This window comes from Lingula anatina, chromosome 1 (genome assembly GCF_051362555.1).
Source record: "Lingula anatina isolate TDL-2025a chromosome 1, LinAna3.0, whole genome shotgun sequence".
Classification (NCBI taxonomy): Eukaryota; Metazoa; Brachiopoda; class Lingulata; order Lingulida; family Lingulidae; genus Lingula; species Lingula anatina.
The window spans coordinates 9,664,746-9,685,396 of NC_141767.1; the positions used below are offsets into that span (position 1 = coordinate 9,664,746).

Here is a 20,651-nt window from a genome sequence, read left to right on the forward strand (position 1 = left end):
ACAAGTCAATATTCTTGCTTTGAGGGGGTGCATTGCTGGGTATTAAGATTGTACAAAATCACTTTTAATAGGTATAGTAGAGAATGTGAAAATGTGGCATTTTCGTCATTCAAAGAATGAAGGTAAAACTTAAGTAAGACTTTACAACAAACATGTTTGATGATAAAATGGTTTTTATTTACAAATACTTATACGAAATGGTGCACTGTTACAGCTTACAGCTTCAATCTTACTACACAATTTTATTTACAATATCAATTATTTTCACGATCTTGACCAACAATGGACAGAAATGTATTTAACTAATTGAAAGGTGTTGATATACTTGTCTAAAATAATTTAAAAGCTTGAGCAATCAAAACAATAATGGGTCTCCAAAATCCATTTTAAACTGTATGGTTTTCTATAAATGAGGCATCCTTTTTTTTCACATATAAAGCAAAATATCTTGGGTGAGCAAAAGATGAAAGATTTAAATGTTGAATGTGTTCAAGATTTTTGAACCAGCTAGTACTGCCAGTATGTCGGGGGAAAAAAAGTCCAGTCCAGAGATAGTTTTGATGAAAGTCTGCATTTTTAAAATGTCACTTCTAAAGTTTATGCCAAAACTTGCGTCCTCTCGCGCTCAATTCCTGTCAAACTTATGTTTCTGTCTGTGGAAGAAAAGGGACGGATGGTCAGCTTCTTGCGAGTATCCATGCAACGGTTGTCCAACATAAGAGAATTAATTTTACAAGCAAGGTCTTCATTAATCCTGTGAAGGTTCTGCTCAAGTCCATCCAATGCATGTCTGAAGGGGAAAAAGGTAACAATAAATGAATGATCAAGTTATAAACCTGTTGATTAGAAAAATGTAAGAGTAAAAATGAAATACGTTTGGATAGGCTTTAACGTTGATATTTCATTAATAACCCCCCCCCCCCAAAAAAAAAGTATTAAAAGTAGTTTCTCATAGCACTTACTTAGCCTGTCTGAGCTTCTCTTCTAGTCCTTTCTTTGTGGCTTCCAGCTGTTTTACTTCATCAGTCAGGCCATATTGCACATGGTCACGGCAGAGCTCAACATTAGGTCTGTATGTTCTGTTCTCTAGTCGTGTCTGTGCAAGTTTCATAGGGTTGATCTTGTCACGAATAGCTCGCTCGATACCTCGGATATCCTCCTCAAGCTGGGCAATCTCTTCTTCAGTCTGGAAGGCCAAAAACATGCACATGAAGTTTGTATTCAGTATTTTAAAAGTTACATGTAAAACATGCTGGAAGCTAAGGTTAAACTTTCACTGTTGGAAAAATTACAACAATTAATTTTTAAAAATCTGATAAGGGATTCGGAACAGTTAAAAAAAACTTGGAATTTTTATAAATTTAAAATAAAAATTAGTTTTTTTTTCTGAACATAACAGTTTCCATGTCTAGAATGTTAAATTTACTTACATTTTGCTTCTGCCACTCAAGTTCTCCCTTGGCCCTCTCAGTCTCGTGGATTCTCTTCCTGTAAGCATACTCTGTAGCCAGACGCTGAGCCTCCAGATCATTAGCTGTCTGCTGCAGGGTATGGTGTATGGCTTCACGAAGACGGGTGGAAGCATTCATTTCTGCTTCAGCACGTTCTTTGTTGTAACGACTGAAGTCTTCCCAGTTTTGAGGAGTCACACTCCTAAAATGAGTGAGTAATTTAGATTAATTCCTGTGCTTCATATTGGATTTAACTTAACCTGAGTTGCAATTGAATTAAGTTAATGCAACTGATAGCATTTAATTTCTATTATTTCAATAATATATATATATATATATATATATATATATATATATGAAAAATTGATTAAACTTACCCCTTTGGTACCCTAGTAGGATCTGGTTTGAAGCTGATGAGTGGAGATCTTTCAGTCAAGTTGTATTGGTCTACATCAATTCCAAGGGCAATGTTCTTGTCTTGAAGATCCATGATGATCTGCTGGCGAGCCTCTTGCAGCAAGCAGAGCTGTTCAAATGCCTCAGAGCATTTTTGCTGCAACTGCTTTTTAATGCCATCAATAACTTCTACTTCCTGTAATGAAAGAATAATTTTATTTCTTTATCAAGATTTTAAACAGGATAACGAACACAACAATGCAAGGATTAACTTAAATAGTGAGATTTTTTTTTTTTTTGACAATTAGCCAGTACAATTTTTATTTTATAATTAAAACTGAACTCTGTACAATTCTTACTGTGTTTATTAATAGTTTTAATTTTTACCTTGTGTAGTTGTGCTTCCACTTCATCTGATACTAAATCAATAGCCTGCCTTCCTTCACGGATTGTTAGGCACTCAATTGCAACATCTGTGGGTACATTCTTGGCTTCCAAAGCGAGCTCAGTTTGCTCTTTAGATTCTGACAGATCAGCAATTTCCTTATCTAAATCAGCCAAACATTTTTCTAAAATTTCCTTCCATTTTCTTATATCATCTACTCGATCAGATAACCTAGTGTTATTATCATGTTGGTCCCATTTGGTTCTGTTGTCGGTTTCATTACGGAGGAATCTAGACTCCTGTCGTACTTGGTGTGAAGATTCTCTCTGGCGTTCAGCATTAGTAGAAATGGTGTAGTTTGATGTAAACCAATCTGATGGAGCAAATCGTGTGGCCGGCTTAACTTGAGTAGCCATTTTTTTCTGGTTATTCTAAAATAATATATCTGAAATAAGATTTGACAACACATGTTATTATTAAAGAAAAAATGTTTGGTCTATTAACATACATTTGCTATTTTCTGAATGAATGATAACATAACAGGAATACGTACAATACATCACCCTTTCAATTTGGTCGCAGGAATATCTCTAATCCAAATAGCATATAACCAAAAATTACAAAACAAAATATGTGACCAACTTATCTAGATGAGTGTATTACATATGCTCATCCCGTTTGTTGACATCGGTTATCTGTTACAGACAACACTTACCTGTCTACCGCTTAGCTGCTTTCGTGTACTGTTGCCGTGCCTCGTGAAGCAAAATATAAAGTGAATGGTTTGTTGGTTGTCAGGCAAACACAAAAGAGCCAGGGATCAAACCAAGGAGGTTTTCTATGCTTTGATCTGATTGGCTGTCACTCCTAGGCATAACCAATAGCAGGTATCTTGATATACAGGTGACAGATATTTTGTTTGTGCCACTGTGTCATGGTAACTGCCGCTACATGGCGCTAAATGCAAGAAAAGTAATGCCTTTACTTATACATCTAATTTCTATTTACATTAAAAACTTAAAATTTAATTCTCAGAATTTATAATATAAACAAATATTCTGGAGAGCGGTTTTTACAAGAAACAAGACTATTTTCGGATGAAAAACTAATAGGTTGTATTTCTTGATCTATTGCGCCACCTATACCAACATGATGCGGAAGTTGGTTTATTTTGATTCGTTTTGACATGGGGCACTGCAGGTTGATTGTTGATGTTTTAATTATATTTATTTCAACATCAACTGCAACATTAGATGACCATATAGTAAGTACGACCAGTGCCTGAAACATCTATGAATGTATGGACTTATTATGACTGATCAAACCGATCACACATTAAAAAAAATTCTTTACTGTGCAGTGATGAGTGAACACACACGAGTGAAGTTTGCACCTCTTTGTATACTCCACACTTTTCACTTTGTTAACAATTTTGTCACTGGTGTTGTTTTGATATATTATCATTAAATTTGTAGAATTTAACTGATTTATGCAAACAAGCTTGCTTATCTTTTTCTTTTTTCACCATTATTTGGGTTGGGTAGGTTGGGGTAAGCCGTAAGGTATCTCGTCTATGGCAGATTATTTTTTTTTAATTCTTAAAAAGTTAGTCATGCATGTAGAAAATTGGGGCTGCAGTAAAATTGCAGACCTTAACATACTCAGAATTCTGTCACCAGGACTCATTTTTGTTACTAGGCATGGTAGAGTACTAGTTAGAAAAACATGCATTAGAACGTTTGAGGTTGATCATTCAGATTAACATTTGTACAAACATCTTTTTCTTTCAGCCAAAGGTGTGCAGCTATGCTTCTTGTCAGCAGATGAGTAACAGTAGTTCTGTATTTAATTATTGTAAAACACAAAATATGACAATCAGTGGGAGATGTTGCTTCAATTCCACGACTGAGGGGTCACATACCCTTGCAGGGTAAGATAGACCATTCATAAACACAATTTATTTAAAGATTATACTTCATTTCACACATTTTTGAAATTGATAATGTATTCATGTAAATAACTACACACACACACAATTATTAATTTTAATACTGTAAAAACTGTCAAGATACCAAATAAAATAAGTACCTGATTTAGTTATATGTGCATAGTGAGTCATTATTTATTATAATGTTATCTATTATCCTTTTTAGCATAGACTTGTCCTTTTGTAATATATCAAGGGAGCAGCTAAAGACATTTAAAACAGATCTCAAATTGGTGCAATATTTGTAAGTATTGTGACAACATTCTATTCACAATTTAATATGTTGCTGTATTAGTCTGACTTTTGTTGATTTTGAAATGAAAATTAATGTTGTCATAACTTCTAGCATCCCTGAAAGGAAATTTGATTATTGATTACATTGCTCTTTTGTACTCCAGGGTTTTAGATGCTAATCCACTGTATAACTGCAGTGTAGAAGACTTTAGAGGTTTGACAGATTTATATTTTTTGTAAGTATTTTTAGATTATTTTTGAAACAGCAAAACAGGTATCAAACTCATCTTGTTAATTTGGGATCATTTCTATTGTTAAAGTTACTCTAAGATTTCTTAAAATGACAAATCATGAAGTTTATTGCTGTAATAATTAATTTCATCTTTTTTTGCTTCTTTTGAAATGCTCAGATGCATTGTAGTGAAATGTGTTTGTCTGTGCCTTCTTTGACATATATGTGAAGCTTGTTCTGGTTTATAAAGGCAATTTGATTCATTATTTCAGGAGTGTGCCAACCACCTGTTCTTGCCCTGGAGAGCTGACTGCATGGGAAGACATCACTATTCAAGGAAATATAACAACATGCCAGGGACAGATCACTTGTAGACAGGATTTAGGTCAGGACTGCTTAATTGTCTGGCCCGCCCCTCCAGAAGCTATTAAAGAAAATTACCCCCTAGTTTCTGGAGGGGGCAGGCCTGACAATTAAGCTGATTACATTGAGTGCACTTTAGCAAGAATTCCCATGGAGATAGATCGATCCTGCTAGTCCCATAACTTTTAACCTGAACATTTTTTTTAAACATCTTTATTCTCAAGAGGGTTACATATTGATACAGTATAAATAAAGGTGGCAATTCGCCTAGGCATTATATGCTCACCTTTGAAATTTAATAATAATAATAATAATAATAATAATAATAATAATAATATTCAAGAAAAAGACGGTGACGAGGACATGAATGGCATTAGAGGGGAGTGAGGGACAGGGCATGGGGGAAAGGTAATTATGGGGGGGGCAATGGGCCATCAGGAGAGAGTGGTAGGCGCCAGAACAGAAATGGAAGAAGATTCAGACATTTTTGATTAAGAAATCTGACACTATTTCGAAAATCGTCGTTTTGTCCAGATGTTAGTGTTTTATGGCCATGTAGGAAGAGGGATATCTTATCTAGTTGGGTTCTGAAATATGCATAAGTTACACCAAGTATATCTTCAACAGATTCGTAGAGATCACGATATTTCCTCTGTTTCAGTGGGCATTGAAAGAAAAAATGTCGGATAGTTTCGGGTTTCCCACATAAACAGTTGGGAGAAGCCATAGCTGTCCAGTTGTGGTCATATAGTTGGGCTCTAAATAACAAATCGACTCGGGCCTTATTTAGGATTTTTTCATTTTGTCTCGGAAGCTTCAGATGGGTAGTGGACATTGTTGCTGGGAAGGTTTCATTTCTAAGGTTATACTTAAGGGAGGATGCAGAAGGAAGATTTTTTTGAGTGGTGTTTAGTTCATCCCAGCTTGTCATCAAAAAGTGTTCGGGACCTTTGTATGTGAATTTAGAGGGAATTATGTAGTCTCGTTTAGATGTTGTCCGTAGAGGTAGCATGTATTTATTTCTAAACGGAATGAAATAGGTAGAGACATAGGAAGGTGCTAGTTGATTGTGGATATTGAACATGATTTTTTTCGCGTGGTTTCTTCGACGTTCCTCTAGTGAAACCCAGTTCAGCTGTTTCAGTACTTTGCAGCGATTTGAGCCAGGAAGGGCCCCCAGTATATTAAGGCCAGCTTGATACTGGAGGGAGGATAGCTTTGATAGGTTATGTAGAGACGCGGTGCTATAGAGAACATCGCAATAATCAAGCAAAGGAGAAATGTACGCATTGTAAAGTATGTTAAGATGCTTAGATCGTAAAGTTTTAGAAAGCGATTTTAAAGGATTTAGTGCACTTTGGGCCTTGCTTAAAGTATATGTAATATGCTCGGAACAGTCAAGTTTATGATCAAGAATAAACCCAAGGTGTTTGTGGTATTTTTTCTGTGTTATAGCCGTGTTGCATAGAATAAGTGGACTGTACTTTTCTACATTTTCTTTTTTCGTAGTAAAAATCACTTCATTGCACTTTTTTGGTTTAAAAAATAATTTCCACTTCACTGACCATGCTTCAAGGTATGAGATATCAGACTGGAGAATGTCATGAGCTCTCCTGTTGTCCGGGGTAGACGGGAGAAAAATCGAAGTATCATCAGCATATATGAAGCAGTGCAAGATAAGACCATCAGGTAGGTCGTTTATATACAGAAGAAATAGAAGCGGGCCGAGTATACTTCCTTGCGGAACACTGGTATTGATGTAGTTTGTCTCGGAGACCTTTGAAAGGGTACCGTTTATGCGCACTCTGATTTTCCTATTGTTCAGATAAGAGGCCAAGAGAGAGTGCAGTTTACCTCTAAAACCATAGGATATAAGTTTCAGCAATAAGAGACTGTGAGGTACGCTGTCAAATGCAGCAGCAAAATCGAGGAAAATACCTCTAGTATCAAGACCATTTCTGAAATTGTCCCTAATCAGATTATCAATCGAAAGCAATTGATATTCTGTGCTGTGTCCACTCAGGAAACCCGATTGTCTGTCATAGAGAAGTTTATTGTCCATAACATGCCTAATCATTCTCGTATATATGATCCGCTCTAGGACCTTAGATATAACGCTTAACAATGAGATAGGTCTATAGTTTTCTACGTCAGTTTTGCTGCCTTTCTTGTGCACTGGGCATATATATGCCTCTTTCCATATGTCTGGAAAGACGCCGGTTTGTAGTATCAAGTTAAAGAGGGTGCATAGCGGATAAGCAATGGATACACTGCATAATTTTAACATTCTTACTGTTATACCGTCTGGTCCGTTGGCCTTGGATGAGTCCAGGCTATTTATTATACAGCTTATTTCTTCGGGTGTTGTGTCGAGATCGGTTAAAATAACATCTGTTCTTTGTGGGAAAGTGATATTTGTATCACAGTTTTGATTATCAGAATGGTAGCTTTTGCCAAAGTGATTTAGGAAGACCTCAGCTTTTTCTTCGTCAGAATTAGCAACATTACCGGTATTTACATTTCCAATCACCGGAATTGACCGATTGAATTTATTACCCAGAAGTTTTTTCAATGTTGGCCAATAGTGTTTCTTACTATCTGTTTTAGCTTCAAGTGCTTCGATTAGGCTTTTATAATAAGAGTCTTTAGTTTCAGATATTAACTGCTTCACCAGGTTACTTTGGGCAACATAGCTGGCGATGTTTACTTGCGACGGGTTCAGTTTTACACGTTGGTACAATTTTCTCTTTCTATTTAATTCATGTGTAATTTTGTCATTGTACCATGGGTTCTCATTTCCACGTACTTTACTATGTTTTCTTGGGATATGTTTTTCAAATATGGACATAAGCGTATCGATAAATTTTTTAGTCAGCAGGTGGACATCGGACTCGAGTTTAAACATGCCGTCCCAGTCGAACTGGGTTATTTCGGTTTTTAGTCCTTCAGGGTTTGCATGGTCGTACTTCCATATAGTTCTATAGTAAGGCGAATGCTTACAGAGAGTTATATCTATGGAGGTCACTAATGTAGCATGGTCTGTGCGTCCAATCGGTGCTTCCACAGAAGATCTTAGTACCAGGCCGGGAATGTCAGTCACAGTCAGGTCAATGCATGAGACAGAGCTTCCTTGAATTCGGGTTGGCTCATTTATTAACTGGTCAAGGCCATGTTCGCAAAATATGTCGCTTAACATTCGACCTGGCACGTCATCACCTCCCTCCAGAAACCATTGTCTGTTATGAGCATTAAAATCGCCATTTATTATGATTCCGTCATGCCGAGAGCGTCTTGTTTTCTCAAGGCATTCGGATAGAAGGGACATGAAAATGTTCCTCTGTTGGGCTGATTGATTAGGAGATCTGTAGAATACACCGTAAAGAAGAGTTTTATGCTTCACTCGCAGCTCCACCCATAGGCAGTCCAACCCATCTAATTGAAGATCAGTTCGTTCTTTATACATTATATCATCGCACATATACAAGATAAGCCCTCGGCCATTATTTGAAAATACGGGTACTTGAAAGCCTTCAATATTATACTCTTCAATCCGATCTATCCTACAGATATTTCCTGCTTCGCAAAGCCCAACTACGTCAGCTTTAGCATTTTTAATTCTTATTTTAAGGCTCTCGAAGCGTTCATCAGCGTCCGCGCTAAGACTCCTTATGTTTGAGAAAAGTATGGTAAGGGGGATCGAGTACGGCCCTGGGTTGGGGTGGATATCTCCGGATAGTAGAATGATCTCAAGCATGATGATAGTTACTAGGAACAGAGTCACCTTTGATGTCAGGTGAAGTGTGACGGGTGTCAGTTTGCATGATCCAGACGATAGCTTATGTATAACACAATAAAAATGGCCAATTGCGACCCTCCACTGACCTAAACTAATCCCCATTCATGTGAATGATCATCAAGTACCCCCGTCCCCAGCCATGCCCTCCCCTCAGTCCTCTTAGGTTATATTTTGGAAAACTAGAGTTCATAGTCAGAGGAAAAAAGGGGGGAAAAGGAAGCGGATGTGCATAGTATATAGCAACAACCAAGCAGTCGAATGAGAACTGGCTTGGTAGAGTGGATAAGAAACAAAATGAATAAATATACAGAAACACATGCAACGCTTCGCTTACAACATTACACACATAAGTCGTCATAATCAGTTTAGTCCTGATTATATACCATCGTCAGACAGAAAGATGTACCTGTACAGTTTATAATAAGTCTTTTGCATTTTATTTATAGTTTTTCTTTTTTATTTTTTCGTCAATGATGTCAAATATGTCGAATTTTATTTTGTCATCAGTGTTTTTTGGTTTGCCATAGACGCTCCCGTTAAAATACCACGCTTGTTCTATTAGCTGACTCTCATTTAGTCTGTGTAAAAGCTCAATGTTACGTTTGGTTACATCGTCTGAAAGTTTCATATTCTTTCCCGATTTTCTGAGTACTGCACGCTTTTTCATAATCCGTGCTTTCACATCAGTGTTCTTTACTTTCAGTAATATTGGTCTTTCCTGTCCTCGCTTTCCAGGTATCCTGTGAACGGCAACGATCTCTTCACTGGTCACCCGTACACCCGTTTCCGTCAGTAGCAGTTTGGACACCAAGCCGACCATGTCTTCATTTTTCTCCTCTTTCACTCCGTAGATCTTGATGTTATTTTTTCGAGAGTATTGCTCATTGTAGTTGGCATTGATTTGAGCTTCTTTGGACATGTTGCCAGCTTCCTCTGCTATTTTTGCTAACCTTGTAATTTCTCTTTTATTGTCCATAATCTGCTCTTTCAATAGTTCGTTTTCAGTTGACAGGTGATCGTATCCCTCTTTCAGTCTTCCGAATCTCACGTCGAATTTCATTTCCATTTCTAAAAACCGATTTTCCATGGCTTCTTTTAAGTCCTTGACCATCACGCCAACCATAGTTTTAATTTCGCCCACCTCATCTTTTATTATTTGTTTTAATTCAGCTTTAATTTCTAGCATTTCTTGCATAATGAGTTGAGATTCATCGCCACTGGAGTTTGAGAGTTCCGAGTGAAGTCTTTTCGTTGACTGAGATGTTTTCGAGTCATTACGCTCGTTTGATTCTTTAGTTCCATTCATCATGGGGCGATGAACCATACACTGTACACATTAATAGTGCAGGTAGAATAGATAATGAGGCAGCAATTCACTGATGTTCTCTGATCAGGGCACTTATAGTGTTACGCAATATTTCGCTTACTGTACATTTACCTTTGTTTATGAATAGTACTCATGCTTAGTCCAATCTGCACTTGGAATGTTATATATACGAAAGCCGCCAAAAAAGCACTTTTGTTACACAGTTGTCAAAAACAGGCTCACATATCGGTGCACGGTCTATTCATGTCATCGTAACTCACCCCGATCGTTCTGTCACCCCGTACATCCCTTGACTGACGGTAACTTTTGCGAGCTAGCAAACCCCAGTCTCCAGCTCGTCGGCCATCTTGCGTTCATCCTCCTGAACATAGCCTTAGTCACCTATCAGAATTTTTATATATATAAAAGCCACAAACCTTTAAAAACCTGTAAAGGATTAATGTAGCTACGGGAAGGCTATAAATTAACAAGTCCCTTTAAAAGAATTAAGCTCTCTGACAGTGGCTTATCAGTAGTAGTCTATTCTTTATTAAAAAATTGATTAATTTCCAGTGCCCTGCCCTGCATCCTCCCACTGTACTGGAAATGGCCCAGGTCTGGCTGAGTGCTCTTGTGATGAAGGCAATCATGGATACAAATGCTCCAGACAGGTACAGTAATTACTCAATAAATTCAAGCATTTGTCTCTCACAAAATTGCTTTGCTAATTATATTTAGTAAAGTCGTTTTAGAATTAAAAAAAAAAAATAAGGTGTCTTCCTGGCAGAAAGTAAATTATGGTGAGGGTTTGGATTGATAAATGTCAGAAAAAGTGAGGCATATAAAAATCTAAGTAACTACTGTAGGTGACTTATGCAAAAAATTTGTGGCAGGAAAGATTGTGAAAGATTTATTTATACCAGTGAATAAGTTGTTGCTGGTTTCGGGTGTTAAGTCCCAAAATAATTGTACTTTTACAGCCCTTAAAAAGCTCAGCATATTTCATGCAATCACATCCAGGAACAGAGTCAAAGTTTTAATAATTGTGGCTAACAAAGGTCCCTTTTTATCAGTGATACCATATACACTTTTCATACAAGTTTATTAGTACCACCAGCGTGTACGCTGGAGGTACTCATGGTTTTAGTCCCGACCCGTCTCGTCCGGCTCCGCCGGCTCCTGCGGCTCCGTTGGCTCCGTTTGCTCCGCCGGCTCCGCGTACTGGCGCCGGATACAAGTCACCGTTACCGCTTCTCCTCCTAGACCGCAAGGACCCCTGTCTCCATCTCTTGGATTTAGGTCACATATAACCTCAACTTGAATCCCCAAGTTTTTTTGTCTCAGTCGGTGCATTGACCTGGGCGTGACACTCGTTGAATTGCACCTTTGTCAAAATTTTTGAAAATTCAATGCCAATTATCTACCCTACGGAAGGAATTATGGGAAAAATTTCTACAGACGACTGACCGAAAGTCATATGTGGAGATTTCAAATATGCCCTTGGATTTGACCTTTGACCTTTGTTTCAAGGTCAAACGGGCCAAAATTTTCAAAAAAACAAATTTTTTTACAAAAAAAAAAAAATTATTTTTGCTGTTATTCAGACACTACACAGACTTAACCAATAATATTATTGGAAAGTGATCCCCTTTGGGTCATCTTTCATCTCCGTGAATTTGGGGTCAATCAGTGCATTTTCACGGGAGTAGCGACCATAAGATACCGAAACTGAAAACTGTCTATTATTTGGGAACCATTAATGCTAGAGACCCGTTCTTTTTTGCATTTTGTAGAGCATGTAAAGCCTAACACTGCAGATGGTCTCCGTTTTTTCGTATTCCATACAGTTTTCGAGTTATGCTGTATCAAAAAGTACATTGTGGTTGTGAAAATTATAACATTTAGTCCCTTATATCTCCAAAACTGGCAGAGATAGGTCTATAGTTACTATTAAAATTGAATAGGAAGTCACATACTGGCAATTTAAATGTGACCTTGAAATTGACCTTTGACCTACTTTTCACCATGAATTGAACTTTGCAAATTTTGGTTCCTTTTTATCTCCAAAACTGGCAGAGATAGGTCCATAGTTACTATTGAACTTGAATAGAAAGTCATATACTGGCAATCTAAATGTGACCTTGAAATTGACCTTTGACCTACTTTACACCATAAACTGAACTTTGCAACTTTTTAATGCTTTTATTTTCAAAACTGGCAGAGATAGGTCCATAGTTACTATTGAATTTGAATAGAAAGTCATATGAGGCAATTTACTGTGACCTTAAAATTGACCTTTGACCTACTTTTAACCATAAACTGAACTTTGCAATTTTTTATGCTTTTATTTTCAAAACTGGCAGAGATACACCCATAGTTACTATTGAATTTGAATAGAAAGTCATTAGAGGCAATTTACTGTGACCCTTAAATTGACCTTTGACCTACTTTTAACCATGAATTGAACTTTGCAAATTTTGTTCCCTTTTCTCTCCAAAACTGGCAGAGATAGGTCCATAGTTACTATTGACCTGGAATAGAAAGTCATTAGAGGCAATTTACTGTGACCCTTGACCTACTTTTTACGATGAACTGAACTTTGATTGTACCATATTTAGTTTTTTTTTTTTTTTTTTTTTTTTTTTGCATATTTTGAGAATTCTTGTTGATTGCATTTTATAGAGCTTGTCAAGCACAAGACTGGTGGTGGAGTCCCTTTTTTTGGGTGGGGGGTCCATACGAATGCGCTTACTCCAGCTGGTGGTACAATATCCGGAGGCGGTATCGCCTGTCTGATCCTCTAGTTATTTATTTATTTTGTATTCCAGGGGAAGTTTCCTACAGCTGGGTTTGCAATAGGTTTAATAAGCAGTACAATTGTGGCAGCAGGAGTTATGTGGTGTACTCACAGAAGGCATACAAAGATGGAATAACATAATGTTGTGTTTATGTTACTCTGCATCAAGTAACTTCGCAGATGGAAAGCATTTATTCCAAAGACTTGGAGGAAGTCCATGAAAACTTCATATCATGGCATCCGTGACATATTGAACTTCCATGCTATTTTTTTATTTGATAGAGTCCATAAAACAAATACTAAGACCCCATTCCCAGAGATTAGATCGATCCAAACTAGATCGACCTAACTCCCTGGGGGTTCACACTAAATAGCTGTCAGCCGAGCAGGCACGAAAGTTAATTACCCCCTTACAGCTTGTAGTAGGCGGGACAGACATTTAAGCCAGATTATCTGACAGTAATCTAGTGAGACTCCCCACGGGGATAGATCGATCTAAAATCTATGGGAATATGCCCTAAGAAACACAGTGAATAGAGGGATGTGTTTCTCAGTGAATTTTTTTTAAATCTCATTTTATGACAGAAATATGTCAAAGTGCTACTTTAAATGTAATATGAGAGGCAAATGTAAATGGCATTTTTGATTTAATATTTGCAGAAGCTATGTGAAAAACTAGAGGATCAGAGAGGCGATACCGCCTCCGAATATTGTACCACCAGCTGGAGCAAGCGCATTCGTATAGACCCCCACATACACAAAATAAGGGGTGCAGCCACCAGTCTTGTGCTTGACAAGCTGTAAAAATGCAATCAACAAGAATTTTCAAAATATGCAAAAAATATATATAACTAAAAATGGTGCAATCAAAGTTAAGTTCATTGTAAGGTAGGTCAAAGGTCAATTTCAAGGTCACAGTAAATTGCCAGTATATGACTTCCTATCCAACTTCAATAGTAACTATGGACCTATCTCTGCCAGTTTTGGAGATAAAAGGGAAGCAAAATTTGCAAAGTTCAGTTCATGGTGAAAAGTAGGTCAAAGGTCAATTTCAAGGTCACAGTAAGATTGCCAGTATATGACTTCCTATTCAACTTCAATAGTAACTATGGACCTATCTCTGCCAGTTTTGGAGATAAAAGGGAAGCAAAATTTGCAAAGTTCAGTTCATGGTGAAAAGTAGGTCAAAGGTCAATTTCAAGGTCACATTTAGATTGCCAGTATATGACTTCCTATTCAACTTCAATAGTAACTATGGACCTATCTCTGCCAGTTTTGGAGATAAAAGGGAAGCAAAATTTGCAAAGTTCAGTTCATGGTGAAAAGAAGGTCAAAGGTCAATTTCAAGGTCACAGTAAAATTGCCAGTATATGACTTCCTATGCAAGTTCAATAGTAACTATGGACCTATCTCTGCCAGTTTTGGAGATAAAAGGGAAGCAAATTTTGCAAAGTTCAGTTCAAGGTGAAAAGTAGGTCAAAGGTCAATTTCAAGGTCACAGTAAAATTGCCATTATATGACTTCCTATTCAAGTTCAATAGTAACTATGGACCTATCTCTGCCAGTTTTGGAGATAAAAGGGAAGCAAAATTTGCAAAGTTCAGTTCATGGTGATAAGTAGGTCAAAGGTCAATTTCAAGGTCACAGTAAGATTGCCAGTATATGACTTCCTATTCAACTTCAATAGTAACTATGGACCTATCTCTGCCAGTTTTGGAGATAAAAGGGAAGCAAAATTTGCAAAGTTCAGTTCATGGTGAAAAGTAGGTCAAAGGTCAATTTCAAGGTCACATTTAGATTGCCAGTATATGACTTCCTATTCAACTTCAATAGTAACTATGGACCTATCTCTGCCAGTTTTGGAGATAAAAGGGAAGCAAAATTTGCAAAGTTCAGTTCATGGTGAAAAGAAGGTCAAAGGTCAATTTCAAGGTCACAGTAAAATTGCCAGTATATGACTTCCTATGCAAGTTCAATAGTAACTATGGACCTATCTCTGCCAGTTTTGGAGATAAAAGGGAAGCAAATTTTGCAAAGTTCAGTTCAAGGTGAAAAGTAGGTCAAAGGTCAATTTCAAGGTCACAGTAAAATTGCCAGTATATGACTTCCTATTCAAGTTCAATAGTAACTATGGACCTATCTCTGCCAGTTTTGGAGATAAAAGGGAAGCAAAATTTGCAAAGTTCAGTTCATGGTGAAAAGTAGGTCAAAGGTCAATGTCAAGGTCACAGTAAGATTGCCAGTATATGACTTCCTATTCAACTTCAATAGTAACTATGGACCTATCTCTGCCAGTTTTGGAGATATAAGGGACTAAATGTTATAATTTTGGAGTTACCATAATGTGCCATAAATTGCCTACAGAAAAAATTAATTAAAATAAAGAAAAGGTCATTTTGGTCAAAGTTCTTGAAATGGGAGGTTCTCTGAAGTTGCAGAAGTTTAAATTTGATAAAATAATGTCATTTTTGACCACAAGTTGTCTGCTTTGCCAAGCATTATGTTTTATTTTTCCGGAGTTCAAAATTTATTATCCATTACCGTACTGCACATTTTTACAGAAGCCGACTGGTGCCATATGTTGAAAAAAAAAATTATCTCGAAATTTCGAGATAGCATTTTTTTTGTTCAAATTTCAAAATACTATCTCGAAATTTCGAGATAAATTTTTTTGCTCAAATATCAAAATGCTATCTCGAAATTTCGAGATAATTTTTTTTTTGTTCAAATTTCAAAATGCTATCTCGAAATTTCGAGATAAAAATTTTTTTTGTTCAAATTTCAAAATAGTATCTCGAAATTTCGAGATAATTTTTTTTTCTACATATGGCACCAGTCGGCTTCCGTACATTTTCCTTTCACCACCAATATGTACTTTCTGATACAGCGTAACTCGAAAACCGTATGGAATACAAAAAAAACCGAGACCACCTCCAGTGTTGGGCTTTACATGCTCTACAAAATGCAAAAAAGAATGGGTCTCTAGCATTAACGGTTCCCGAATTAGAGACAGTTTTCAGTTTCGGTATCTTATGGCCGCTACTCCTGTGAAAATGCACCGATTGACCCCAAATTCACGGAGATGAAAGATGACCTGAAGGGTAACACTTTCCAATAATATTATTGGTTAAGTCTGTGTGGCGTCTGAATAACAGGGCAAAAAAATTTTTTTTCGTAAAAAATTTCATTTTTTTGAAAATTTTGACCCATTTGACCTTGAAGTAAAGGTCAAAGGTCAAATCCGAGGGTATATTTGAAATCTACACATATGACTTTTGGAAAGCCGTCTATAGAAATTTTTCCCGTAACTCCTTCTGTAGGGTAGATAATTAGCATTTAATTTTGCCATTTTTAGACAAGGGTGCATTGCAATGAGTGCCACACCCAGACCCCAATACCGACAAAGCCCAAATTTTACGTGGAACGAGTTGAGATTATAGGTGACCTAAATCCATGAGATGGGTACGGGGGCCCTTACCGTCTAGGAGGAGAAGCGGTAACGGTAACATGGCGGCGGAGCCGGCGGAACGGACCGGACGGGACCGAAACCATGTGTACCGCCAGCGCTAACGCTGGTGGTAAATTTTTTTTGTTCAAATTTCAAAATAGTATCTCGAAATTTCGAGATAATTTTTTTTTCTACATATGGCACCAGTGGGCTTCCGTACATTTTCCTTTCACCACCAATATGTACTTTTTGATACAGCGTAACTCGAAAACCGTATGGAATACAAAAAAACCGAGACCACCTCCAGTGTTGGGCTTTACATGCTCTACAAAATGCAAAAAAGAATGGGTCTCTAGCATTAACGGTTCCCGAATTAGAGACAGTTTTCAGTTTCGGTATCTTATGGCCGCTACTCCTGTGAAAATGCACCGATTGACCCCAAATTCACGGAGATGAAAGATGACCTGAAGGGTAACACTTTCCAATAATATTATTGGTTAAGTCTGTGTGGTGTCTGAATAACAGGGCAAAAAATTTTTTTTTCGTAAAAAATTTCATTTTTTTTGAAAATTTTGGCCCATTTGACCTTGAAGTAAAGGTCAAAGGTCAAATCCGAGGGTATATTTGAAATCTACACATATGACTTTTGGAAAGCCGTCTGTAGAAAATTTTCCCGTAACTCCTTCCGTAGGGTAGATAATTAGCATTTAATTTTGCCATTTTTGGACAAGGGTGCATTGCAATGAGTGCCACACCCAGACCCCAATACCGACAAAGCCCAAATTTTACGTGGAACGAGTTGAGATTATAGGTGACCTAAATCCATGAGATGGGTATGGGGGGCCTTACCGTCTAGGAGGAGAAGCGGTAACGGTAGCCGTCCGGCGGAGCCGGCGGAGCCGGCGGAACCGGCGGAGCCGGCGGAGCCGGCGGAACGATCCGGACGAGACCGAAACCATGTGTACCGCCAGCGCTAACGCTGGTGGTACAATAAATGTTATTTAATTGAAGTTCTTCATTTACTTATTTGCATTATAGGGTATCAGGACAATTCCACCCAGTAATTAATATAATTATAAGAATGAAGAATGTGATATTGACAAAAATTATAAATGCCTGCCTTTAATAAATTTGTATCTCCAGGTATCTCACTTATCCAGGTATCCCTTGGTGAACTTATTGTCACTTTTAGTCATCTTAACCCCCCCCCCCCCACACACACACACACACCACCTCATCACATTGACTGCCTATATTCAAGGTGCATCACCAGGTAAACGTGAGGTAAACATGATCTCATTCTCCCAGGTATTCCACCGATGAATTTACTGTCAGTTTTAATTGTTCTTCCACTACCAAATGACCATAAATAAACAACCTTCAGTTATTTTATTTTTTCTAGTTTCATTTTTATAATTTACTTAACCCATTCAGAAAACTTCCTAACATCAAATGAAATGTGGATAAAATGATAATTGCTTTTAGAAAATAATGGTAAAATGGAATTGTTTTTTTAATAAAAAATACCATATAATTGCACTTTTTAAAAGTTTGCACGTATTGCATTCTATAATTAAGGTTATCTCTCAGGTTCATTGATGTGTGAGCTTCCTGAATCTTGTAATTAATAGCCAATACCTTTGTTTTTTATTATATTTTGTCTCCTATATTCAAGAAATGTATAAATGCCTGAAAATGATCATTCAAAAGCAGTGTATATTCTTTCTTGAGATGGGGGGGGGGGGGGAGAGGATTGTCCTAGAAGCATATATTATGGATTTCATTTGTATTCTTCTTTGTTTGTAAACAACACCAACAATAATAATTTCATAAGAAAAAAGCTTCATTCCATTTTGCCATTCATTCGTCCACATTTTGCACAGAGTTTAAGTCTACTAAGCTTAATTTCTGTACTACTTGAATAGTTACTGAGAGGTGAGTGTTCTTAAATAAATTTATAATTTTTTGGCAGGTCATTAATATTAATGGTATTACTCATAACTATACTCACTAATGGCACATTTTTGAGTACTCGGTGTGATGTTGTCATATACCCACTCTTATTTTCAAGTGTGCCAACTACAGACTTAATGTGTTGTACAAAATTTTTTCACCTACATTGTAGCTATTGGACTCAACAGTTATGTAAGTTGTATCTCTACATTTAGGCAATTTCTATCTCTATTCATTTGCATTTTATTGCACAAGAATTTATTATTTCTTTTATTTCTTTAAGTGGACCAGCATTTTAAAATAAAGCTATAGTAAAACCTGAGTTCAGACTTAAGGCTTTTCAACACAGGTGAATCCTGAAACAGTAACGGAGAGCAAATACTGGGTAAAGACAAATCAGCACTAGTAGTTTTAAGCTCAGAGGAAATGTTTCATGATTCATCAACATCTAGTTATGCATATATAATTCACCACCTGAAATTTTGAAGTATAACATTCTGAATCAGGGGAGGACAGAGGTCTTCTTCTGGAAAACGGTCAGAATTTTTCAAGTTTACATTGATGGGCATCTAATTTTTTCTGTCAGAAGACGGTTAAAAATGGAGGGTGGATCAACAAAGATAATTTGAAGGACTGCCAGAAAATATCTCTGGATCTGCCCCTGTTAGCTACATAATCATCAAGTAGAATTGGTTTGACCTGCAAAATAGTCTTTCAAAGACCTAAGGGCCCTCCCTCTGTGTGATATAGAATTCTTCTGATCTTTGCTCATCTCTGCATATGTCTGTTCAAAACCATCAGGTAGGAAGCAAGGGTCCCAGCCAAAGTCATTTGGTCCACGTGGCTCTACTATCCTACCCTCAGTTTTACCTTGAAATAACATTACTTTTTCATTGGGGTTTCCTGTTGAATAGGCAAATGTACATAATGCATATGCTGTTTTGTCTTCAAAACCATTAAGAAGCTTGAATAGACCTGAAATAAGAACCAGGCAAATTAAAGGCAAAAGGTTGGTCGTGTTCAGGGGCAGATTTAGGCTGTCTTCCGGAAGACGGTCAGATTTTCAAGTTTACATTGACAGGTATTTAATTTTTCTGTCAAAAGACGGTCAAAAATGAGGATGGATCAACAAAGATAATTTGGAAGACTGACAGAAAATAGCTCTGGATCCGCCCCTGGTGTTAATTCTTATAAGAAATAAAAAAATAACTGAAAAATGAAAAATTATTGATGTTTAAATTATCTCCTTTTTTATTCCAGAATTTTCTGAGTAAACTACCGTAAGTGCTTGAAAAGCACCCTTTCGTTTGATCACAATTGATTAATGAACTTGCTGAAGATTAACCACATCTCCTCTGGCAAATGCCAATGCATTTTTGTTGTGACCAATATTGTGATACTGTGAGATCCAACACCAAAAATACAGCTTATTTAAAAGAAGTATAAATTTCTTACAGCTAAAATCTAAGACTACATGTGCTTTCTGTGCCCAATTGGGCAATGCTGCAAGGGTCAAAACCATATTGTGACACCCGGTTAAAATTATATAGTATATAAACACACCTGCAGGACCCAATTTCTTCAAGAACCACTTGATGTATGGACCAGGTAGACCACCCAGTGCATTAAAACACAAGCAAGTGTCCTCGATCATGACAGGCCCCTTGACATGTTCCACTGCCGTCTTGCATTTAGCGATGGTGACATCATCTGGTTCTCCTTGATATTCTGGTAAATCTATGTCACAGGTGACAAACTACAATAAGGAATGTAGAAAAATAACTTGAGACTAAGGCTGGATCATGAGAATTATAATTTAATTATTGTAGTAATTGGTAATGTTAATTATATTCTAATAAAATACAATTATCGAATGGAAATTTACGAAGATGAAGAAAATGAGCATAAATCAGTATTATATCGATTTAGTTTTTTTTTTTTTTTTTTTTTTTTTTTTTTTTTTTTTTTTTTTTTTTTGTAAAATAACAGTTCAAAAACCATTAAAAGTGATAAAAACAATTCAGTGCCCCGGCCCAGGTTACAGGTATGAAATCAGGTGTGTCATGAAAACTTGCTCTCAACTCTTTGTCAGTTTTTGTATATTTTCTGTACCAAGAGATCAGCCCCTTATTACCTTCTGTGAAAACGAGGGACCCAGTATATGTACCACTTCTTCCAATTTCTTGACATTGCCGGTCACGAAGGTAATTGCCCTGGACATGTTTTACTGCAAAAGGAGCACAACACCGCGCGCGAAAGATTCTGACCTACTTTTTAATTGGGTCAGTAGCGCAGTTTCGCAC

At 37.0% G+C, this 20,651-nt stretch overlaps 3 protein-coding genes and 1 long non-coding RNA gene across 4 annotated transcripts; 2 read left to right on the forward strand and 2 right to left on the reverse strand.

Moving 5' to 3' along the window:
* Positions 1–155: 155 nt before the first annotated feature.
* Positions 156–3,149, reverse strand: LOC106158560 (tektin-2-like). The gene is made up of 6 exons (XM_013534611.3): positions 2,948–3,149; positions 2,235–2,677; positions 1,829–2,043; positions 1,431–1,653; positions 963–1,186; positions 156–790 (listed from the first exon to the last, which is right to left on the reverse strand). The coding sequence occupies exons 2-6, from the start codon at positions 2,646–2,648 to the stop codon at positions 598–600; spliced, it is 1,269 nt and encodes a 422-aa protein (XP_013390065.1). The 5' UTR covers positions 2,649–2,677; positions 2,948–3,149; the 3' UTR covers positions 156–597.
* Positions 3,150–3,351: 202 nt separating this feature from the next.
* On the forward strand, positions 3,352–13,616 carry LOC106158562 (all-trans retinoic acid-induced differentiation factor). The gene is made up of 7 exons (XM_013534613.3): positions 3,352–3,496; positions 4,023–4,162; positions 4,386–4,463; positions 4,618–4,689; positions 4,958–5,070; positions 10,724–10,821; positions 12,979–13,616. Exons 1-7 carry the CDS (start codon positions 3,419–3,421, stop codon positions 13,081–13,083), a joined length of 684 nt encoding a protein of 227 aa, XP_013390067.2. The 5' UTR covers positions 3,352–3,418; the 3' UTR covers positions 13,084–13,616.
* Positions 13,617–15,129: 1,513 nt separating this feature from the next.
* LOC147763964 (uncharacterized) lies at positions 15,130–15,463 on the forward strand. Its single transcript, XR_015331985.1, has 2 exons — positions 15,130–15,337; positions 15,389–15,463. It is a non-coding gene; the product is annotated as an uncharacterized LOC147763964 (long non-coding RNA).
* Positions 15,464–18,220: 2,757 nt separating this feature from the next.
* On the reverse strand, positions 18,221–20,631 carry LOC106158563 (inosine triphosphate pyrophosphatase). The gene is made up of 3 exons (XM_013534615.2): positions 20,483–20,631; positions 19,912–20,104; positions 18,221–19,323 (listed from the first exon to the last, which is right to left on the reverse strand). Exons 1-3 carry the CDS (start codon positions 20,567–20,569, stop codon positions 19,028–19,030), a joined length of 576 nt encoding a protein of 191 aa, XP_013390069.2. The 5' UTR covers positions 20,570–20,631; the 3' UTR covers positions 18,221–19,027.
* Between the last annotated feature and the right edge of the window lie 20 nt (positions 20,632–20,651).

What these genes read in the sequence shown, in the direction of transcription:
- LOC106158560 (XM_013534611.3), bottom strand. Translation starts at nt 2,648, where the DNA reads ATGGCTACTCAAGTTAAGCCGGCCACACGATTTGCTCCATCAGATTGG. An exon ending in CCTACTAGGGTACCAAAGGG is followed by an intron (nt 1,654 to 1,828) that starts GTAAGTTTAATC and finishes CACTCATTTTAG; the next exon opens with GAGTGTGACTCCTCAAAACT. An exon ending in GAGAAGCTCAGACAGGCTAA is followed by an intron (nt 791 to 962) that starts GTAAGTGCTATG and finishes TTTCCCCTTCAG; the next exon opens with ACATGCATTGGATGGACTTG.
- LOC106158563 (XM_013534615.2), bottom strand. Translation starts at nt 20,569, where the DNA reads ATGTCCAGGGCAATTACCTTCGTGACCGGCAATGTCAAGAAATTGGAA. An exon ending in GTCCCTCGTTTTCACAGAAG is followed by an intron (nt 20,105 to 20,482) that starts GTAATAAGGGGC and finishes TCCTTATTGTAG; the next exon opens with TTTGTCACCTGTGACATAGA. An exon ending in GAAGAAATTGGGTCCTGCAG is followed by an intron (nt 19,324 to 19,911) that starts GTGTGTTTATAT and finishes TTCTTATTTCAG; the next exon opens with GTCTATTCAAGCTTCTTAAT.
- LOC106158562 (XM_013534613.3), top strand. Translation starts at nt 3,419, where the DNA reads ATGGGGCACTGCAGGTTGATTGTTGATGTTTTAATTATATTTATTTCA. An exon ending in GGGTCACATACCCTTGCAGG is followed by an intron (nt 4,163 to 4,385) that starts GTAAGATAGACC and finishes TATCCTTTTTAG; the next exon opens with CATAGACTTGTCCTTTTGTA. An exon ending in TTGACAGATTTATATTTTTT is followed by an intron (nt 4,690 to 4,957) that starts GTAAGTATTTTT and finishes TCATTATTTCAG; the next exon opens with GAGTGTGCCAACCACCTGTT.